This window comes from Sapajus apella, unplaced genomic scaffold, assembly GCF_009761245.1.
Source record: "Sapajus apella isolate SASKATOON/1434 unplaced genomic scaffold, GSC_monkey_1.0 scaffold47, whole genome shotgun sequence".
In the NCBI taxonomy this organism is placed as follows: domain Eukaryota; kingdom Metazoa; phylum Chordata; class Mammalia; order Primates; family Cebidae; genus Sapajus; species Sapajus apella.
In genome coordinates this window covers 5,864,836-5,881,627 of record NW_022436987.1, presented here as the reverse complement: position 1 = coordinate 5,881,627, position 16,792 = coordinate 5,864,836, and the positions used below count along the sequence as shown (strand labels likewise).

General features: G+C 40.1%; 1 protein-coding gene across 2 annotated transcripts; it reads left to right on the top strand.

The window, feature by feature from the left end:
- Nucleotides 1–15,901, top strand: LYVE1 (lymphatic vessel endothelial hyaluronan receptor 1). Of its 2 annotated transcripts, XM_032240739.1 has the most exons (7): nucleotides 204–497; nucleotides 3,735–3,782; nucleotides 4,319–4,490; nucleotides 4,612–4,751; nucleotides 12,401–12,700; nucleotides 13,299–13,377; nucleotides 13,904–15,901. In XM_032240739.1, the coding sequence occupies exons 1-7, from the start codon at nucleotides 413–415 to the stop codon at nucleotides 14,088–14,090; spliced, it is 1,011 nt and encodes a 336-aa protein (XP_032096630.1). In that variant the 5' UTR covers nucleotides 204–412; the 3' UTR covers nucleotides 14,091–15,901. The 2 variants fall into 2 exon arrangements, with proteins under 2 accessions (XP_032096631.1, XP_032096630.1); XM_032240740.1 differs by lacking the exon at nucleotides 3,735–3,782 and having other exon boundaries at nucleotides 1–497.
- The last annotated feature ends 891 nt before the right edge of the window (nucleotides 15,902–16,792 follow it).

The following is a 16,792-nucleotide window of genomic DNA, read 5'->3' as shown; positions in this document are numbered from 1 at the left end:
TGACGGACTCCACAGGCAATAACAGTGAATGGTGTGAGAACTGAGCTGCTGGGGGAGGGGGAATGGCAGAGAATACAGGAATTGGGAGAACCTTTAGCAGTTCACACTGTACCATCTGCCTTCCTCGTTTGTGTGCTTTCTGAGTCAGCATTAGCTAAATTTTCCAGAGGGCCATCCACAAAATACAGCCTGGGCGTTCAAGAGACGTCACTCATTTCCCTCAGTGACCTTGACAAGTCAGAAGCTTGAAAGCAGGGAAATCCGGATGTCTCAGTTATGAAGTGGAGCAGTGAGTGTGAGCCTCAACATAGTTCCAGAACTCTCCATCCAGACTAGTGATTGAGCATCTGCCTCTCATACCACCGGTGGCCATCTGAGGTGCTTCCTTGACTCTGAAGGCAGGGTAGGCACGATGGCCAGGTGCTTCAGCCTGCTGTTGCTTCTTGCTTCCATCTGGACGACAAAGCCCCTGGTCCAAGGCTCTTTGCGTACAGAAGGTAGGTTTCTTACCAGATTTCTAAACTGAAGCAACGTAAGATCTTGCAAAATGTCCTAAGCCTCCTAAGCTGTTGATGATGGATTTCTGGGAATGAGCGTGACCCTCAATGTCAACAGCAGGTCTAACTGGTGGTATTGCTCTGCCAAAAATATTACACCATATTGTCAACTTCACAAAATGATTGACATTTACCTTTGTATCATCTCGACTTTTATTTTTGGTTATGGAATATTTTTAATGAGGACATTTTGAAATACAATACTGAAGAGTAATCATTTGATATTTAGTCTTTTTTGTGTGGGTGGTGCTTAAATTTTTTTGTAGCAACAGGATCTCGCTTTGTTGCCCAGGCTGGTCTTGAACTCTTGGCTTCAAGTGATCTTCCTGCCTCAGCCTACCAAAGTACTGGAATTACAGGTGTGAGCCATTGCATCCAGAAGTAGTAATTTTTTTTTAAATTATTTCATTGAAGAAGCAAACTGCGATTGTAAAAAATTTAAAGCAATCCCTAAGCTTGGGAATAATGGGTAACTTTCACTAAAATTGGCGTATTTTTATGTTTTTGAGAATGTTAGCATAATTATTTTAATTTTAGTTTTATCATGCCATGAATGAAATGCAATGTTTTAAAAAATATTCAGTAAATAGTAAGTTAACTGGAAAAAAGTCTGTAAAAATATAAATTTGAAAATTAAGCCATCGGTTGCCTACTAAAGGAATGACTTAAAATGATTGCTGGGCTTTTGAGATGCCTAAGTGAAAACCTCATTCCACACTGTAGGCAAAAAATTGTAACCACAAATCACTCATTGCAGCTCTGGGCAAATGAAAATCTGAGCACTTTAAAAGGAAAGTGTGTGTTCCTATGCTGGAAGATGACCTGAGATATAAAATATGCTAGAAACAGACATTCAGAGTTGATTTATATATTGTTACATTAAATTTTATAAGGGAAGTCAGAGTTATATGATTAGTTTTTTAAAATACTGTTACTTTTCAATAAGTTTGATCTTCTTTCAAATCCTCTGGGGAGACTATTTTTCCCCACAATGCTGCCATTATTCAAACTATTGGACATTGTTCTTTGAAAATGACTCCATCACACTCTAGACCATCCTCAGCAAGGGAAAAAATTTCCTAAGGAAATTACATTTTTGGAAACAACCAAAAGTCATGATAACCATGCCTGCAGAAAAAGGTAGCTGATGAAGGTAAGTGAATGGGGATAGGAAATATTTTTGAGTACCAATTATATAGCAGTCCAGAGCTACGTGTGTACACACAACTTCATTTAATCCTCTCAAGAAGATGGTTTATAGGTGAAGTGACTTGCCCAATGTCATGCAGGCCGTACATAATAAATATTGGGTTTGAATTCAGCTCTATCTGATTCCTAAGCATATGCTATTATCTGATACCATATCCCTATATCTAATTCCTAAGCATATACTATTTCTACTATGTTTGCTGTTTCCTGAGAAATCTTAAGAAAGGAGTTACTAGAGTACCCCTTAGATTCCAGCTCCCTCTTTTGATCCCTAAATGAAATAGGAAAGCATAAAATGACTAATGCTGTTGAATTCCTACTGGGCCCCGCCTCTGCTAGGTACAAGTTATCTAATTTAATTCTGATAAAAATCATGTGAAGTAGACATATCTGTCCCCATTTTTCGGATGAGAATGCTGACTTGCCTGATGTCCCAGCAGCCAGTTAACAATAGAAAAAATATTCAAAGCTAAGTCTATTTACCTAGAACAAGTCTATCATTGCTCTAAATAATAGCATTTAGTGTACAAATGAAATATGAGAGGGTAATAAGACCACTTGATAGTGTGACAAATAAACCTCTGCAATCCATTCCCAAAGAAGTAGCCATAAGAGACTTGAGCAACAGCAACCTCATGAGCTAAAGGAGCCAAATTTCAGCGTAAATAGTGTGTTCAGAGAGTTCAGCCTGGGGTGTGTGTGTGTGTGTGTGTGTGTGTGTGCACGTGCGTGTGTGCGTGTGTTCATTTCCTTATAGCACTGTGAAAGATAGAACAGTGTCATAGTTAAGAACTGGGGGCCAAGTTGGGTGCTGTGGCTCACACCTATAATCCCAGGACTTTGGGAGGCCGAGGAGAGTGGATCACCTGAGGTCAGGAGTTCGAGACCAGCCTGGCCAACATGGTTAAACCCCATCTCTACGAAAAATACAAAAATTAGCCAGGCATGGCGTCTTGCGTCTGTACTCCCAGCTACTCAGGAGGCTAAGGCATGACAGTTGCTTGAACTCGGAAGGCAGAGGTTGCACTGAGCTGAGATCATGCCACTGCACTCCAGCCTGTGTGACAGAACGAGACTCTGTCTCAAAAAAGAAAAGACAAGACAAAAAGAACTGAGGTTCTTGCTTGGCCATAGTGGTGCACACCTGTAGTTTCAGCTACTCAGAGAGGCTGAAGTAGGAGGATTGCTTGAGCCCAGGAGTTTATAACCAGCCTGGGCAACATAGCAAGATCCATCTCTTGGGAAAGAAGAAGGAAAAAAAAGGAACTGAGGTTTTAGAGTCAGGCATGATTGAGTGTGTGCTCCTAATCTGCCACCACAGCAAGGTTCACAGGGAGGACTTAGAAATGCTCCTTCTATGTCTGCAAAAAGAAACTTCCATTAGATATCAATCTAGAAAGTGCTCAAAGCATTTGACTAAACATTCAATACACAGAGCTGTGTACAAGCAATTGCTTGAGAGATTTAAATGCCCTGTTATGGATGTTCATGGATGAAGCTCAGTAGGAATCATGTACTTGAATACAGTGCAACTGGGCAATTTCATACAGGTCTATACATCACAGAACCCAGAGAAAAGGGTTCAAAAGAATTCTCAAATCCATTAACTTTTGAGTAGAAATATTATTCATATCTTACCTATTCAACTGCCTCAGCTTCTACAGGGTAATCAGTCATTAGCAGACCAAAACTAAAATGCTTTAAAGATAATGAGAATGTTATATATTATTTATTAAGCATCTACCATGTGGCAGGCACTATGCTAACCATTTTTATTAGCATTTACTCATTTAACTTTCACTACCCTATTCAGTAGACACTGTTACCTTCTGAATTTATAAATAAGGAGGCTCAAAGAGCTGAAGATTAAAGGGATGAAGTATCTAGGCTAAGGTCACAGAGCTACCAAGTGGCATATGCTAGATCTAAGCCCAAGTCTGACTCTAAAATTCTGCTTTCTTTATTTAGCTTTTCTGCCATTCAAGGTTTACTGCCAGCTCCTCAAGGAACTTCTGAGTAAGCCTGCCCCCCAGTGGCCAGGGAAGACCTGCAACTGAGAGCACTCACATTCTGCTATAACAAGTGTGACATGTTCAGCCCATCTCAGAAATAGTGGTGTCCCCAAACCACATTGGTTTGGGGTATTGCCAACTATTCTATTAACTAGAGTCCTGAATTTCTATCTTTCTCAAAGTCTCAGATGCTTCATTTTACAGACTCCGGAAAGGTTTGCAGTAACTACATCCTTGAGACTGCACCCCAGCAACTGGTAGCCAAAGCCCCCATGTGGTGAGCAGGACGTCTTAATGCAGTAGGGTGGGATAGACTTCAGCTGGGTGAGATTTAAGCCTGGACAAGAACAAGTATTTATCTATCCCAGCAGACTGTCCTTGTGGAAAATGCCTGGTCTGTGTCCTGCTATTTCTAAACCCCAGTCCCAGCCAAATAGACCTTCCTGCTGCCTCAAGACAATATGCTTTGCTAGGAAGGAGAGCCTAAGGGCTGGGAACAAAGACAGCAGCAAACTGAGGACCTATGTGATTCCTTTGCAGAGCTTTCCATCCAGGTGTCATGCAGAATTATGGGGATCACCCTTGTGAACAAAAAGGCAAACCCGCAGCTGAATTTCACAGAAGCTAAGGAGGCCTGTAGGTTGCTGGGACTAACTTCGGCCAGCAAGGACCAGGTTGAAACAGCCTGGAAGGCTGGCTTTGAGACTTGCAGGTGAGAAACAGCTAGTTTCACTGTCACTGCTGGAGTTCTTTTGGCTCTGTATTCTTGTTCAGCAATAGAAATGATGTCTTCTAATCATTTTTCTGTTCAACTAGTGTATATTCTTTTACAGCTATGGCTGGGTTGGAGATGGATTCGTGGTCATCTCTAGGATTATCCCAAACCCCAAGTGCGGGAAAAATGGGATAGGTGTCCTAATTTGGAAAGTTCCAGTGAGCCGACAGTTTGGAGCCTATTGTTACAACTCATCTGGTGAGTCCGACCTGCAGCCTTTCCACGTGGCATTCTCTGGGTATCTCTCACTCTGAGACCTGTCTGGGAAGGGTAACCCTGAGCAGCAGCAGAAGCAATTGCAGCCACAGTCATCTAATTCTCCCAAACTGTCTTTTGGCCAGGCTAGGGGTGGCAATATGCCCCTCAGAAGAAAAAGTTAGGAGAAATATGACTGAATGACAACACAGGAGAAGACACTCAGGAGACTCAATTATCACTGCCGCCATCCCACCATCTGTAAGATAAGCAGGCAGAAGGGAATAAAACAAATGTACAGATGTATGTAATGCATCCATTATGGACAAAGCGATGCACAGTCGTCCCTCAGTGTCAGTGAGGGATTGGTTCCAGCACCCCATCATATACAAAAATCTAGAGATGCCCAAGTCCCTGATATAAAATGGGGTAGTATTTTCATGTAACCTACACACATGCTCCTGTATACTTTGAATCATCCCTAAACTACTTCCAATACCTAATACAATGTAGGTGCTATATAGTCATCATACTGTATTGTTTGCTTTTTTGTTGTTGTTGTATTGTTCTTTTCTTTTTTTTTTTTCCAAATATTTTCAGTCCAAGGTTGGTTGATCATGCCTACATGGAACCCACAGATCCATAGGGCTTACTGTACTAGCTTATCTCACCGAACCTTGACAACCTCTCTATGAGGTATGCTTCATCATCCCATTTTGCAGATAAAGAAACCTAATTCAAAGGATGTAAGCGCATTTGTCTAAGGTCTCATTACTGTAAAGGTTCAGCCTCAGATCTAACTCTGAAACTATGCTCTTTCCATTGTTCCACATTCCTTTTTAGGAGAAGAAATTCAGATGCCATATTCAACTTTTTTTTTTTTTTTTTTCTTGAGATGGAGTTTCACTTTTGTTGCCCAGCCTGGAGTGCAATGGCACGATCTCAGCTCACCACAACCTCCACCTCCCTGGTTGAAGTGATTCTCCTGCCTCAGCCTCCTGAGTAGCTAGGATTACAGGCATACACCAGCATGCCCAGCTAATTTTTGTATTTTTAGTAGAGATGGGGTTTCTCCATGTTGGTCAGGCTGGTCTCAAACTCCTGACCTCAGGTGATCCATCCGCCTTGGCCTCCCAAAGTTCTGGGATTACAGGCATGAGCCGCTGCACCCAGCCTGCATTTGACATTTTTAAGAACCAGACCCAGTCTCCATTTTAGGAAGGAAAAGATTGAAGCCTGGAAGGTAGCACTGATTTGCTCACAGTCATGAAGTCATCCCACTAACCTTGCTTGAAGACCTTGGCTGCCTTAGCCCAAGTGCTTCACCTAAGTAGTTCTTGGAAAGTTTTTCTTTTACTAAATACTCACCTGTTCTCAGTTTGTCATAAGGACCCCTGTCTGATTGTTATATTCACACATACTCATCTATCTGCCCTTCCGAAGGTTAGGTGGCTGAGAGGTCATACACAGGATAGATTTCAAAATCATTCTCTAAGATCCAAGAGATAAATGTGCACCAGCCAATATTAGCAAAAACTGTCCCAGAGAAGCAATATAGGATCCAAGTAGTTCCCTGATCCAGAGGGCTTTGGCACAGAAGAGGCCCATGGAGAAATTCTGTCCAGTACCCTCACTTTGTGGATGAAACAACTACAGTTCAGAACAGGGGTTTAGCTTGTTCAAAGTCCTGCAGTCAGTTACTGGCAGAATCAAGACTGGAACATAGGGCTTCTCCTAACATTTTATTTGCCATCCTCCTTCGCTTCTCTGCCTCTTTGATCTATCATCATTGGCTGGGGAATTGGTGAGCTCTATGCCTGCATACCTCATAGCCAGCCCATGCCTATCAAATGACTTTGCTTTTTAACTGTCATCCTGCCAGTTGGCAATGTGATGCTATGACACCCAGCCCTCTGACTAAACAGAAAAGAGCCAGAGGAAGAGGACTTGGGTTTGTCTATTTCTTCATGGTTTCATTTAACTTGTACTCCCATCCATGTATTTCTTTTTGTTTTTCCAGAGATTATTTTTATTTTTTATTATACTTTAAGTTCTGGGATACAGGTGCAGAACGTGCAGGTTTGTTACACAGGTATACATATGCTATGGTGATTTTCTGCACCCATCAACCCATCATATACATTAGGTATTTCTCCTAATGCCATCCCTCTCCTGCTCCCCACCCCCCAACAGGCCCCGGTGTGTGATGATCCCCTCCTTGTGTCCATGTGTTCTTGTTGTTCAACTCTCACTTACAAGTGAGAACATGTGGTGTTTGGTTTTCTGTTCCTGTGTTAGTTTGAGAATGATGATTTCCAGCATCATCCATGTCTCTGCAAAGGACATGAACTCATTCTTTTTGGTGGCTGCATAGGATTCCATGGTGTATATGTGCCACATTTTCTGTGTATTTCTTACACGGAAATTTAGGTCTAGAGACTTGATTAGGCTCATGTTCAATATTTTTAGCAAAAGTACTTCATAGATGATATTATGTACTTTGGATCACATCACAACAAAGGCACTTCATGTCAGTATGTCCCCCTGTTAATTATGCTAACTTTGATTATTTGATTAAAGTGGCAACTGCCCTATCTCGCTAATCAATCTGTAACACTATATCTTTCCCTTTGCAATTAGTAGGTAAACTACAATGGGATATTTTGACACCATGCAAATATCTTGCTCCTCAATGACTTTTTACCTAGACATTTAAGCAGTCATTGATGATCCTTCCTGGAATCAGTTATTACATGGGGGACTGAAGATGGTAATTTTTCTAAATCTATCCTTCCTTTTACATTTATTAGTTGGCATCTTTGATAACAAAGAATCTCTCTCTCTCTCTCTCTCTCTCTCACACACACACACCCTTTTTCTCTCCTTCTTACACTACCATGGGCACATGCATTTTACTTATTCAATGTGTTCAATGTCTTATAATCCATTTTACAATTTTTATTCTTTTGTTTGTTTGGATGCGCCGATTGTCATCTGGCAAGTGGGAGCCCCTTCTAGTTAACTTTTGTGTCCTTTATTCCATTTGCTTTTAGGTAATTCCTGGTTTCCTGGTACAATACCATGTCCCAGGCTAACTTTGTACCTTCTGTCTCTTGGGCATGGAATCAGCTACTTATTTCTCCAAGAAGCCCTATTCCTTTTAAAGGGGAATGTTAATTAGAAACCAAGATTTGGATACAAGTTGTTCTCATTCCTCCTGAAGTTTTCATTGCTTTTCAGTCCTATCAGTGGACAGATAGAAAATTTTGTGTACATGAGTTTATATTGATAGTTCAAACTCAAATTTAACAATTCAAGTTATTTGTTAGTTTACTTTATCTTTGTATATCTTTTATAATGAAAATATTAGTTCACAATAAATAATATTAATATATTTTCTTATCTTACAAGTTTCAAAATTACAAAACCAACATTATTAGGAATAATAAACCTACTGAGTAAAATTCAGACTTCTTTGCATACATTTTAGTCCTTAGAAGATACTCCTCTAAGGAAGTGCAGTCAGTGAATTGTGTGTAAAAGTGACTTTAAAATGTGCTGCTTTGTGTAGTTATATTATCATTGTGAAATAATAGGTTTATTTACTTCTGTTTGTCAATTTTAGGGTTTGATGTTTGTCCTATTTTTATTTTTTGAATAACTAAAACATTTACATGGTTCAATGGTCCAAAATGTACTTTTTAAAAAGTATATTCAAATAAATCTTACTCTCATGCCTTCCAGTTTCCACCCACCATTTTCATTCATTTCTGGTTTATCCCTCTGTGTTGCTTTGTGTATAAAGGCATGTGTTTGTATGTGGCCTTATTTCCCTTTCTTACAAAAAACTAGCATACTATATCCACTTTGCACAAAGCTGTTTCCACTCAAGTCTTAGAAATTACTCCATATTGGTTCATATAGACATATCTCTGTTATTAATGGCTGCATAGTACTCTGTTGGATGGCTGTATTATAGTTTATTCAACCAGTCCTCTATTAATGGACTTTTGAGCTATTTCCAATCTTTTTCTATTCTAAGTAATTCTAAGGTATATAACCTTGAACATATGTTGTTTCATATCTATGGAGATATATCATCAGGATAGAAGCCTGATGTCCAAAATGTGTGTGTGCATGTGTGTGTGTGTGTCCATTGGCATCTTGGTGAGAATTAGGTTTCCCTAACCCTGATCCTAATGCTCATCCTGACCTTACCTTAATTTTCTTTGTTTTTGTAATTTACTTTTTATTGCTATCTTGTGAGATTTGAAGATCAGACCCTGACCCTACATCTAAACTTTATCCTGATTGTCTATCTTGTTGCTATCCTTGTAAGATAAGGGAATCAAACTCCACTCCTAGTCCTAACTTTATTTTTTAATTGCGGTTAACTGTGAGGTCTGGGGATCAAAGTGGCATTAATACTCTGCACACACCACTTGTGTCGTGCTGTTCCCGCTGCCACAATGCCCATCCTCTTCATCACCTGGCCAACTCCTACTCTTTATTTATATCTCAAGTGCCATCTTTTCCAGGTGCACTTCCATAACCCTATCTATCCCCTTGGACTCCCACTGTACCTTGTGTTTAATATCTATCAGAGCACTCAGCACATTCTAGAGAAATCGTGTGTAGTTTGAAGGGGAAAGAGAGCATCTCACTTTCAGGTGAGATACACTGTACTCTTGACCAGTTAGGGACCACCAATTGCTTGTGCTCCTTCATACTTTGTCCTTCTCGGGCACACGTATGAACAGAGACGCCAAGGAAGCAAATTCTTGCAGATCTTATCACTATGCCCAGACACTATGTTTGGCCCTAGACATTTACTATGGCATTAATCCTCAGGAAAATGACACCTGTGTATCATTTCTACTGTCAGGAGCAGCAATTGATGCTTAGAGTGTACCTTCCCTGTGGTCACAGCCAGTAAGGGGCAGAGCCAGGATTTAAATCTCGAACTAAACTGTATAGAGTCATGCTATTTCAGTGGGATGATGACCACGCATCAATAATACACAAGGCCTGGGTGAGTCCTGGACATCAGTAGTTTTTAGAAGCTTCTCAGGCAATTCTAACCTGCAGCCAGGGTTGAGGATCACCTCTCCCTAGAAGATCTCCAGGTTTTAGGATTCCAGATACTTGTGAATTCTCCTATTTTGGTGGAATTGCAATAACCTCCTTCTTTGCTTCTGGACTATACCCTCTCCACTCTGCATCTCATCTTCCACACACTTCCTTTGATAATTATTTTACCCCTCTGCTTCAGAGCCTCATTTGAGAATATGATGTAAATTGTGAAGCCTTTTGCATATAAAAGTGGATATATATATATGAGGATTTTTGTATGTAATTTGGGAGATTTGTGGAACCCAGTCAAAAATTTCCTCTTCTACAAAATAAATTTCAAATTATTTAACATAGCAATTATTAATCTTGATACTCTGACTCCAATCTATCTTCCCGGTCTCATCTCTTGCTTGCAGTCTTTCATGTCTTCATTTACACACACATTCCAGCCACACTGTGCTCCTTGCCATTTTTCTAACATAACTACACATTAAAACTGCTAGATTCTCATATCATGCTATTCCTATTGACTGGGATATTCTATTTCTTCTTCTACGTTAGATGTTCTCCTCTGTTTCAGCCATCCTGGCCTTCTTATTCCTCAAATGGGCTCTTGAACTTTCTGTTCTCTTTCATTTGAATGCTTCTGCCCCAGATCTTCAATGACTGGCTACTTTTCATCATTCAAGACTCAGCTTAAGTATCACCTCCCCAAGAGACCTTCTCTTATCACCCTCAGTCCTTTATCATCCACCTCATCAGTCTAATTCATCTCCTGCTTAATTTTCCTTTTAATATTTATCATCCTCTGAAATTTCTGGGTTATTTGTTTATTACTACTTTTTATTATCTGTATCCTTTCAATAGCATGAAAAACCCTTAAATGAAGGTACTTTGTCTTGTTGGCACCATGTTCCTAGCACCTAGAACCGTGCCTGGCACACAGTCAGTGCTCCATAAGTATTTGTTAAATTAACACATTAATCCTCCATACTCTGCCCAAGCCGTTTCCTCTGATGTCCCCCATCCTTGTCAAACTGCACCCTCTGTTCTCCTGGAGGTGGGAACCATCTCTTATTTTTCCCTGTAATTTCAGTTTTCAACATAGTATATTAAGCTCAGTATGTTTTTTTCCTCTGATACTAAAAAATGTTCATTTTCTGAGGAAAGAGCTTAGCATGTACTGAGAATGAGAAAGGCAGTTAAGAGTTCAGGGAAAATAAGGTCAAGGATTATATGTATTTGAATGGAGGTCTTTTCAAAGTAAAATGAATAGTATAAAAACAGTGCATATGTGGTCAAGATGTTTTATCAATAATATCATTGTTTGGATTGGTATTTATTTTAATTTTCAAAAATGAATCAACTTAATAGAATAACGATTTCTTCATGGCAAACATTTCAGATGATGCTACCTACTGCCATAAGTAATTAGGGACTTAAAATAGATGCAAATTTATATTATAATATACTGCGTGGCTCTGCCATTTACAAGCTATGTGACGTTGGGCAAGTTATTCAATTTCTCTAAACTTCAGTTTTCTCCTGTATAAACAAGGGTTTGATAACATTGTTTAATGAGATACCTATTTAAACACTTACTGCCATAGTCAACTCAGATTAAGATGCTTTAACAAGTGTTTCCTCTCTAGCACATACAACAGATTGGAAAACAAACCCTTATACCTCTCCTGGCCTCTTTTCATTCACCTTTCTTAAATAAGCCCAGAAAAATCAGGTCTTAGCATATCTTTGTCTTGAAGTGATATCACATACGTATATTTGGTCTTCCAGTCTACTACTTCTTTTCCCTTTTCCTTCCTTCCCTATTCATCAAATAGTTATTGAGCATGTGCTATGTGCCACACACAGTGCTCATATCATAATGACCAAGACAGACAGGGTTTCTACTTCCAGGAAGCTTGCTGTCCAGTAGGGAACAGTGTTGTGAGAACAGAGACAAGGAGGTACAATAACATACGCCTGGGGACCCAATCAAGTCAATGTCTGCCTGAGAAAGAGAGGGTCAATCTGAGACCTGAGGGATGAGTCAGAATAAGCTAAATAAAGAAAGGCAAAGAGTCATAAAGGTGAAGAAAGTGTCACAGTGCTTGGATGTAAGAGAAGGCGTATCAAGGAATTTCAAGGAATTTGAGTATTCAAGGTATTTCAGTATGGCAGGGGCAATGAGACCTGAGGGATGAGGTCAGAGTAAGCTAAATAAAGAGAGGCAAAGAGTCATAAAGGTGAAGAAAGTGTCTTGGTGCTTGGATGTAAGAGAAAGCATATCAAGGAATTTCAGTATTCAAGGAATTTCAGTATGGCAAGGGCAATGAGAGAAAGAGAGCAGAGGGGGCTGGCATGTCAGCAAGGGCCAAATCACAGAGGGCCTTGTAGTCCATACAACAGAGGCAACCACTGAAGGTGTCTAAGGATGGAAGTGATATGACTAGACTTGCGTTTTAGAAACCATTCCAGCTACAGTACAAGGGGTTTGGAGGTATAGTAAGACTAGAGGCAGGAAGAACAGTTAGGAGACTGTTGTAATACTTTTATTTCGTTTTTCCCTCTCCCAACAGATACTTGGACTAACTCGTGCACTCCAGAAATTATCATCACCAAAGATCCCATGTTCAGCACTCAAACTGCAACACAAACAGAGTTTATTGCCAGTGACAGTACCTATTCGGTGGCGTCCCCTTACGCTACAACACCTGCCATTACTACTACTCCTGCTCCAGCTTCTACTTCTATTCCGCGGAGAAAAAAACTGATTTGCATCACAGAAGTCTTTATGGACACTACCACCATGTCTACAGAAGCTCAACCATCTGTTGAAAATAGAGCAGCATTCAAGAATGAAGCTGTTGGGTTTGGAGGTAAATGGTTTCTGTGTCTATGTTACACGTGCATGTATGTTCATGTATAACAGACAATTCATAGAATCCTGCCTGTCTCTAGATGAGGCACTCAGAACCTGTCAAATACTAATAAAAGCTTAACACAAACTCAACTTTCATAAAAGCATAGAATCTGAGAGCTGTAAAGAACCTTAGTGATTGAACTTAAAAGTAGTATAAAAGAATTTCACTGTTGAAAACTCAAGACTTTTAAAAATAAACCACTATCTGTTCCTATGTAGAAGTTCTTTTAAAATACATACCCTAAATGCCTATGATTTTGTTCTAGTCATCTCTTTCTCAGGCAGGCTTGTTGACTAGAGTAGATCTCAAGGCCATGGAGGAGAAATGAACTCTGTCATATTGCAACTTATAGAATTGAGAGAGTATGAGAGGCAAGACCAGGGATTCTACAAGCATGAAGCAAAGAAGCTGGCGTGGGCCCAACATCATAAAGGGCCACAGAGAAGGTTTTCCTCCTGCACTATCTACTGTCTCGATCACCTGGATCATTCAATAAGCATTACGTACAAGGTTTAAGTGAAGGACCAACAGGCCATGTCTCTGTTCCCTGCAGGTGTCCCCACGGCTCTGCTGGTGCTTGCTCTCCTCTTCTTTGGTGCTGCAGCTGGTCTCGGATATTGCTATGTCAAAAGGTAGGGTTGTTGGCGCACTGCTAGTCTTGTAATCTTTGTCACGTTTCTATCCTGTGCTTTTTCAGGGACACTATTGGCATTTTGCTGATCAAAATGGAGACAGCAGTCCTCCTACACTGTAAATTTCTCCCTCATCTCGTCTCTCTCCCTTCCACCCAATCTTTTCTATTTTAGCACATGCATGTCATCCACCCATCAGTCAATGATTATCCTTTGAAAACCAAGAAATTTAAAACATTGACATCTGGGGAAAATGTATATGCTTTATTTGATTTTTGGTTCTTTGTTTTTGTTAGAAGAGTTATGTGGTCAGCCTAAAGTCTGGCCTGCAAACATATTGTCCAATTTAAATGAATCCATTAAGTTGGTGATGTGTTAATGTATTCGAGCATGTGTGTGTTAGCATCACCCTGAAAAAAAGGTACCAGTGTACTGTGCCAATACATACTATGGCTGACAAAGTGTTATCTATTGTTTTGTGTGTTACATAGAGTTTCTCACTTTAATTTCATGTTTATGCCTAAAGGTATGTGAATGCCTTCCCTTTTACAAACAAGAATCAGCAGAAGGAAATGATTGAAACAAAAGTAGTAAAAGAGGAGAAGGCCGATGGTAGCAACACTAATGAAGAATCAAAGAAAACTGATAAAAACCCAGAAGAGCCCAAGAGTCCAAGCAAAACTACTATGCGATACCTGGAAGCTGAAGTTTAAATGAGACAGAAATGAGGAGACACACCTGAGGCTGGTTTCTTTCCTTATCCTTATTCTGGCCCCAGCTGGGGAAATAAAAAGGGCCAAAGACCAAAGAGGAAAGTCCACCCTTGGTTCCTAACTGGAATCAGCTCAGGACTGCCTTTGGACTACGGAGTGCACCAAAGAGAACGTTCTTCTTCTTACTGCAATCCTGTCTGGATCCTATCCTCCTACCTCCAAAGCTTCCCACAGCCTTTCTAGCCTATGTCCCAATAATATCACACAGGGGAAAGGAGTTTTGCAAAGTGCAAGGATCTAAAACATCTCATCAGTATCCGGTGGTAAAAAGGCCTCTGGGCTGCCTGAGGCTAGGTGGGCTGAAAGCCAAGCAGTCACTGAGACCAAGGCTTCCTCTGCTGATTCCACAGCTCAGAATCTTTCTTCAGCTCTGAAAGACAAAAACATGTCCCACCTGGCATGTCCTTCTGAGCCCAGTAAGAGCAAAAGAATGACAGAAAAGTTTAGCAACTGAAGGCCATGGAGATTCTCATGACTTGAGACCTAATCCTTGTAAAGTCAAAATAAAAAAAGAAGTAGAACAAGGCTGAGGATACCGACAGCACACTGTCAGCAGGGACTGTAAACACAGACAGGGTCGAAGTGTTCTCTGAACACACCGAGCTGGAATCACTGTTTCGAACACACACACTTTTTCTGGTCACTACCACTGCTGATATTTTCTCTAGGAAATATACTTTGATAAGTAACAAAAATAAATACTCTTATAAATTTCTATTTTTATCTGAGTTACAGAAATCACTACTGAGGAAAATTAGTAATTTGTTTCAAAAGTAATAAAATTCAACAAACATTTACTGAATAGCTACTATATGTTAGGTGCTGTGCAAGGTATTACACTTTGTAACCGAATATTATTCATCAAAAAATTGCATATAGTAGAATGTTATCTGGGAAGCTATATTTTTTCAGTTTTGATGTCCCTAGCTTACCTACTTCCAAACTAATTTTTATTTTTGCTGAGATTAATCTTAATTCACTTTCTCTAATATGGCAACCATTATAACCTTAATTTATTATTAACATACTTAAGAAGTACATTGTTACCTCTATATACCACAGCACATTTTTAAAGTGCCATTAACAAATGTATCACTAGCTCTCTTTTTTCCAGCAAGAAGGGCCTGTGAGATGCAGAAATGTTTGTGACAAAGAATTAAAGCATTTAGAAAACGTCTTTGCTCTCTTATTTACATAGATGTATTATATCTTTGTGTAAAATTAAACTGAGGACCAGATCATACCATATTGTTTGCAAAAGTAAAAGGGACAACATTGGTTATTAAAATACAAGCATATGTCAACTGAACAGCACATATCACACAGGGCTATTCATGCTCCAAACGTCTTATTTGAAGTTGGCCAAGTACGCACACATTAAATAGTCCTCTACTTGAGATGCTGGCTCTACATTTCCATCCATTTCAGAGTTCACCAGGGAGCTGGAGATTCAGGATAGCTCATCTGTCTCACTTTTGATAACCCTGTTTCTTTTTCCCTCCCCCTTAGACTGCTAATTATCTTCTTCCCCGCACCAGTGACTCCACAGCTTCATGATTCTCTTAGTCCAGACGCCACAACCTGCTGGTATAATCTTTTTCGGTTGGCCCACAGAGTATAACCTTAAAATTTGGTTTCTTTGCCAAGCATGAAAAATCAAGAGATTTCACATGTTTACATTGTTGGGTTCCCTCTAAAAATGGAAAGATCTAGAAATAAAGGGAACCCATGTTCCCTGGTAGCAATCATTATCTGATACTGAGTAGTGGCTGTTCCCTTCCAATGGGGTCTGCTTTTTCTGTTTCACCACAGTCCGCATGACTCTCTGTTGCACACTCATGTCAAAGTATAGGTGCCCTTTCTTATGAACTTTATAATGCTGTTGCCTTTTATTCACCCCCACCCCATGTCCCTCATGTATATCACCTGCCTGACCCTGTAGGTCTACGAGTTGAAACTGATTTGTCAGTCTTTAAGCTTTATCAGCTTCATCCAGTTCTCAGGGAGTGAAGAAGAGACAGAAAGCAACTAAGTAGTGGTCTTCCCTCTGTGTGTGAGCTGAAAAAAATCAGATCTCCCTTTCCATATCTCCCATCTTGTGGGCATACACTACATATTAGAATGCTACCATCTTCTCTTGTTAAACAGGTTGGTGACCTATCAAAGAGGAGGAAGTGGGGAGGAGAAAAACCCCACACAGCCACATGGAATCACTCAGTAGCCCAAATATCATCTGCAAACATACTGATAAGGATGTAACTTCCATCATTATGCAAGGAAGGAAGGAAGGAAGGAAGGAAGGAAAAGGAAGGAAGGAAAAAACAAAGGGAGGAAGGAAGAAAGAGGGACGGAGGGAAGGAAGGACAGATTTATGGAGCACCTACTAAGTGACAGTCATTTTGCATGTTGCCCCATTTAATCTCTACACTTTCCCTGAGAGGTAAGGATAATTACTGCCATTTTATTAATTAGAAAATTGGATGTTTGGAGAAGTTACATCACTTTCTGAGGTCACAGGTCTAGTTAAATGATAAAGGTCAGAGTGACTGTAAAGCCCATGCTCCTTTCCCTACACTACAATGCTTCTCTTGCAAATGGCAATATAAAAATGTAAACTATTCCAGTCAGACACAGTGGCTCAT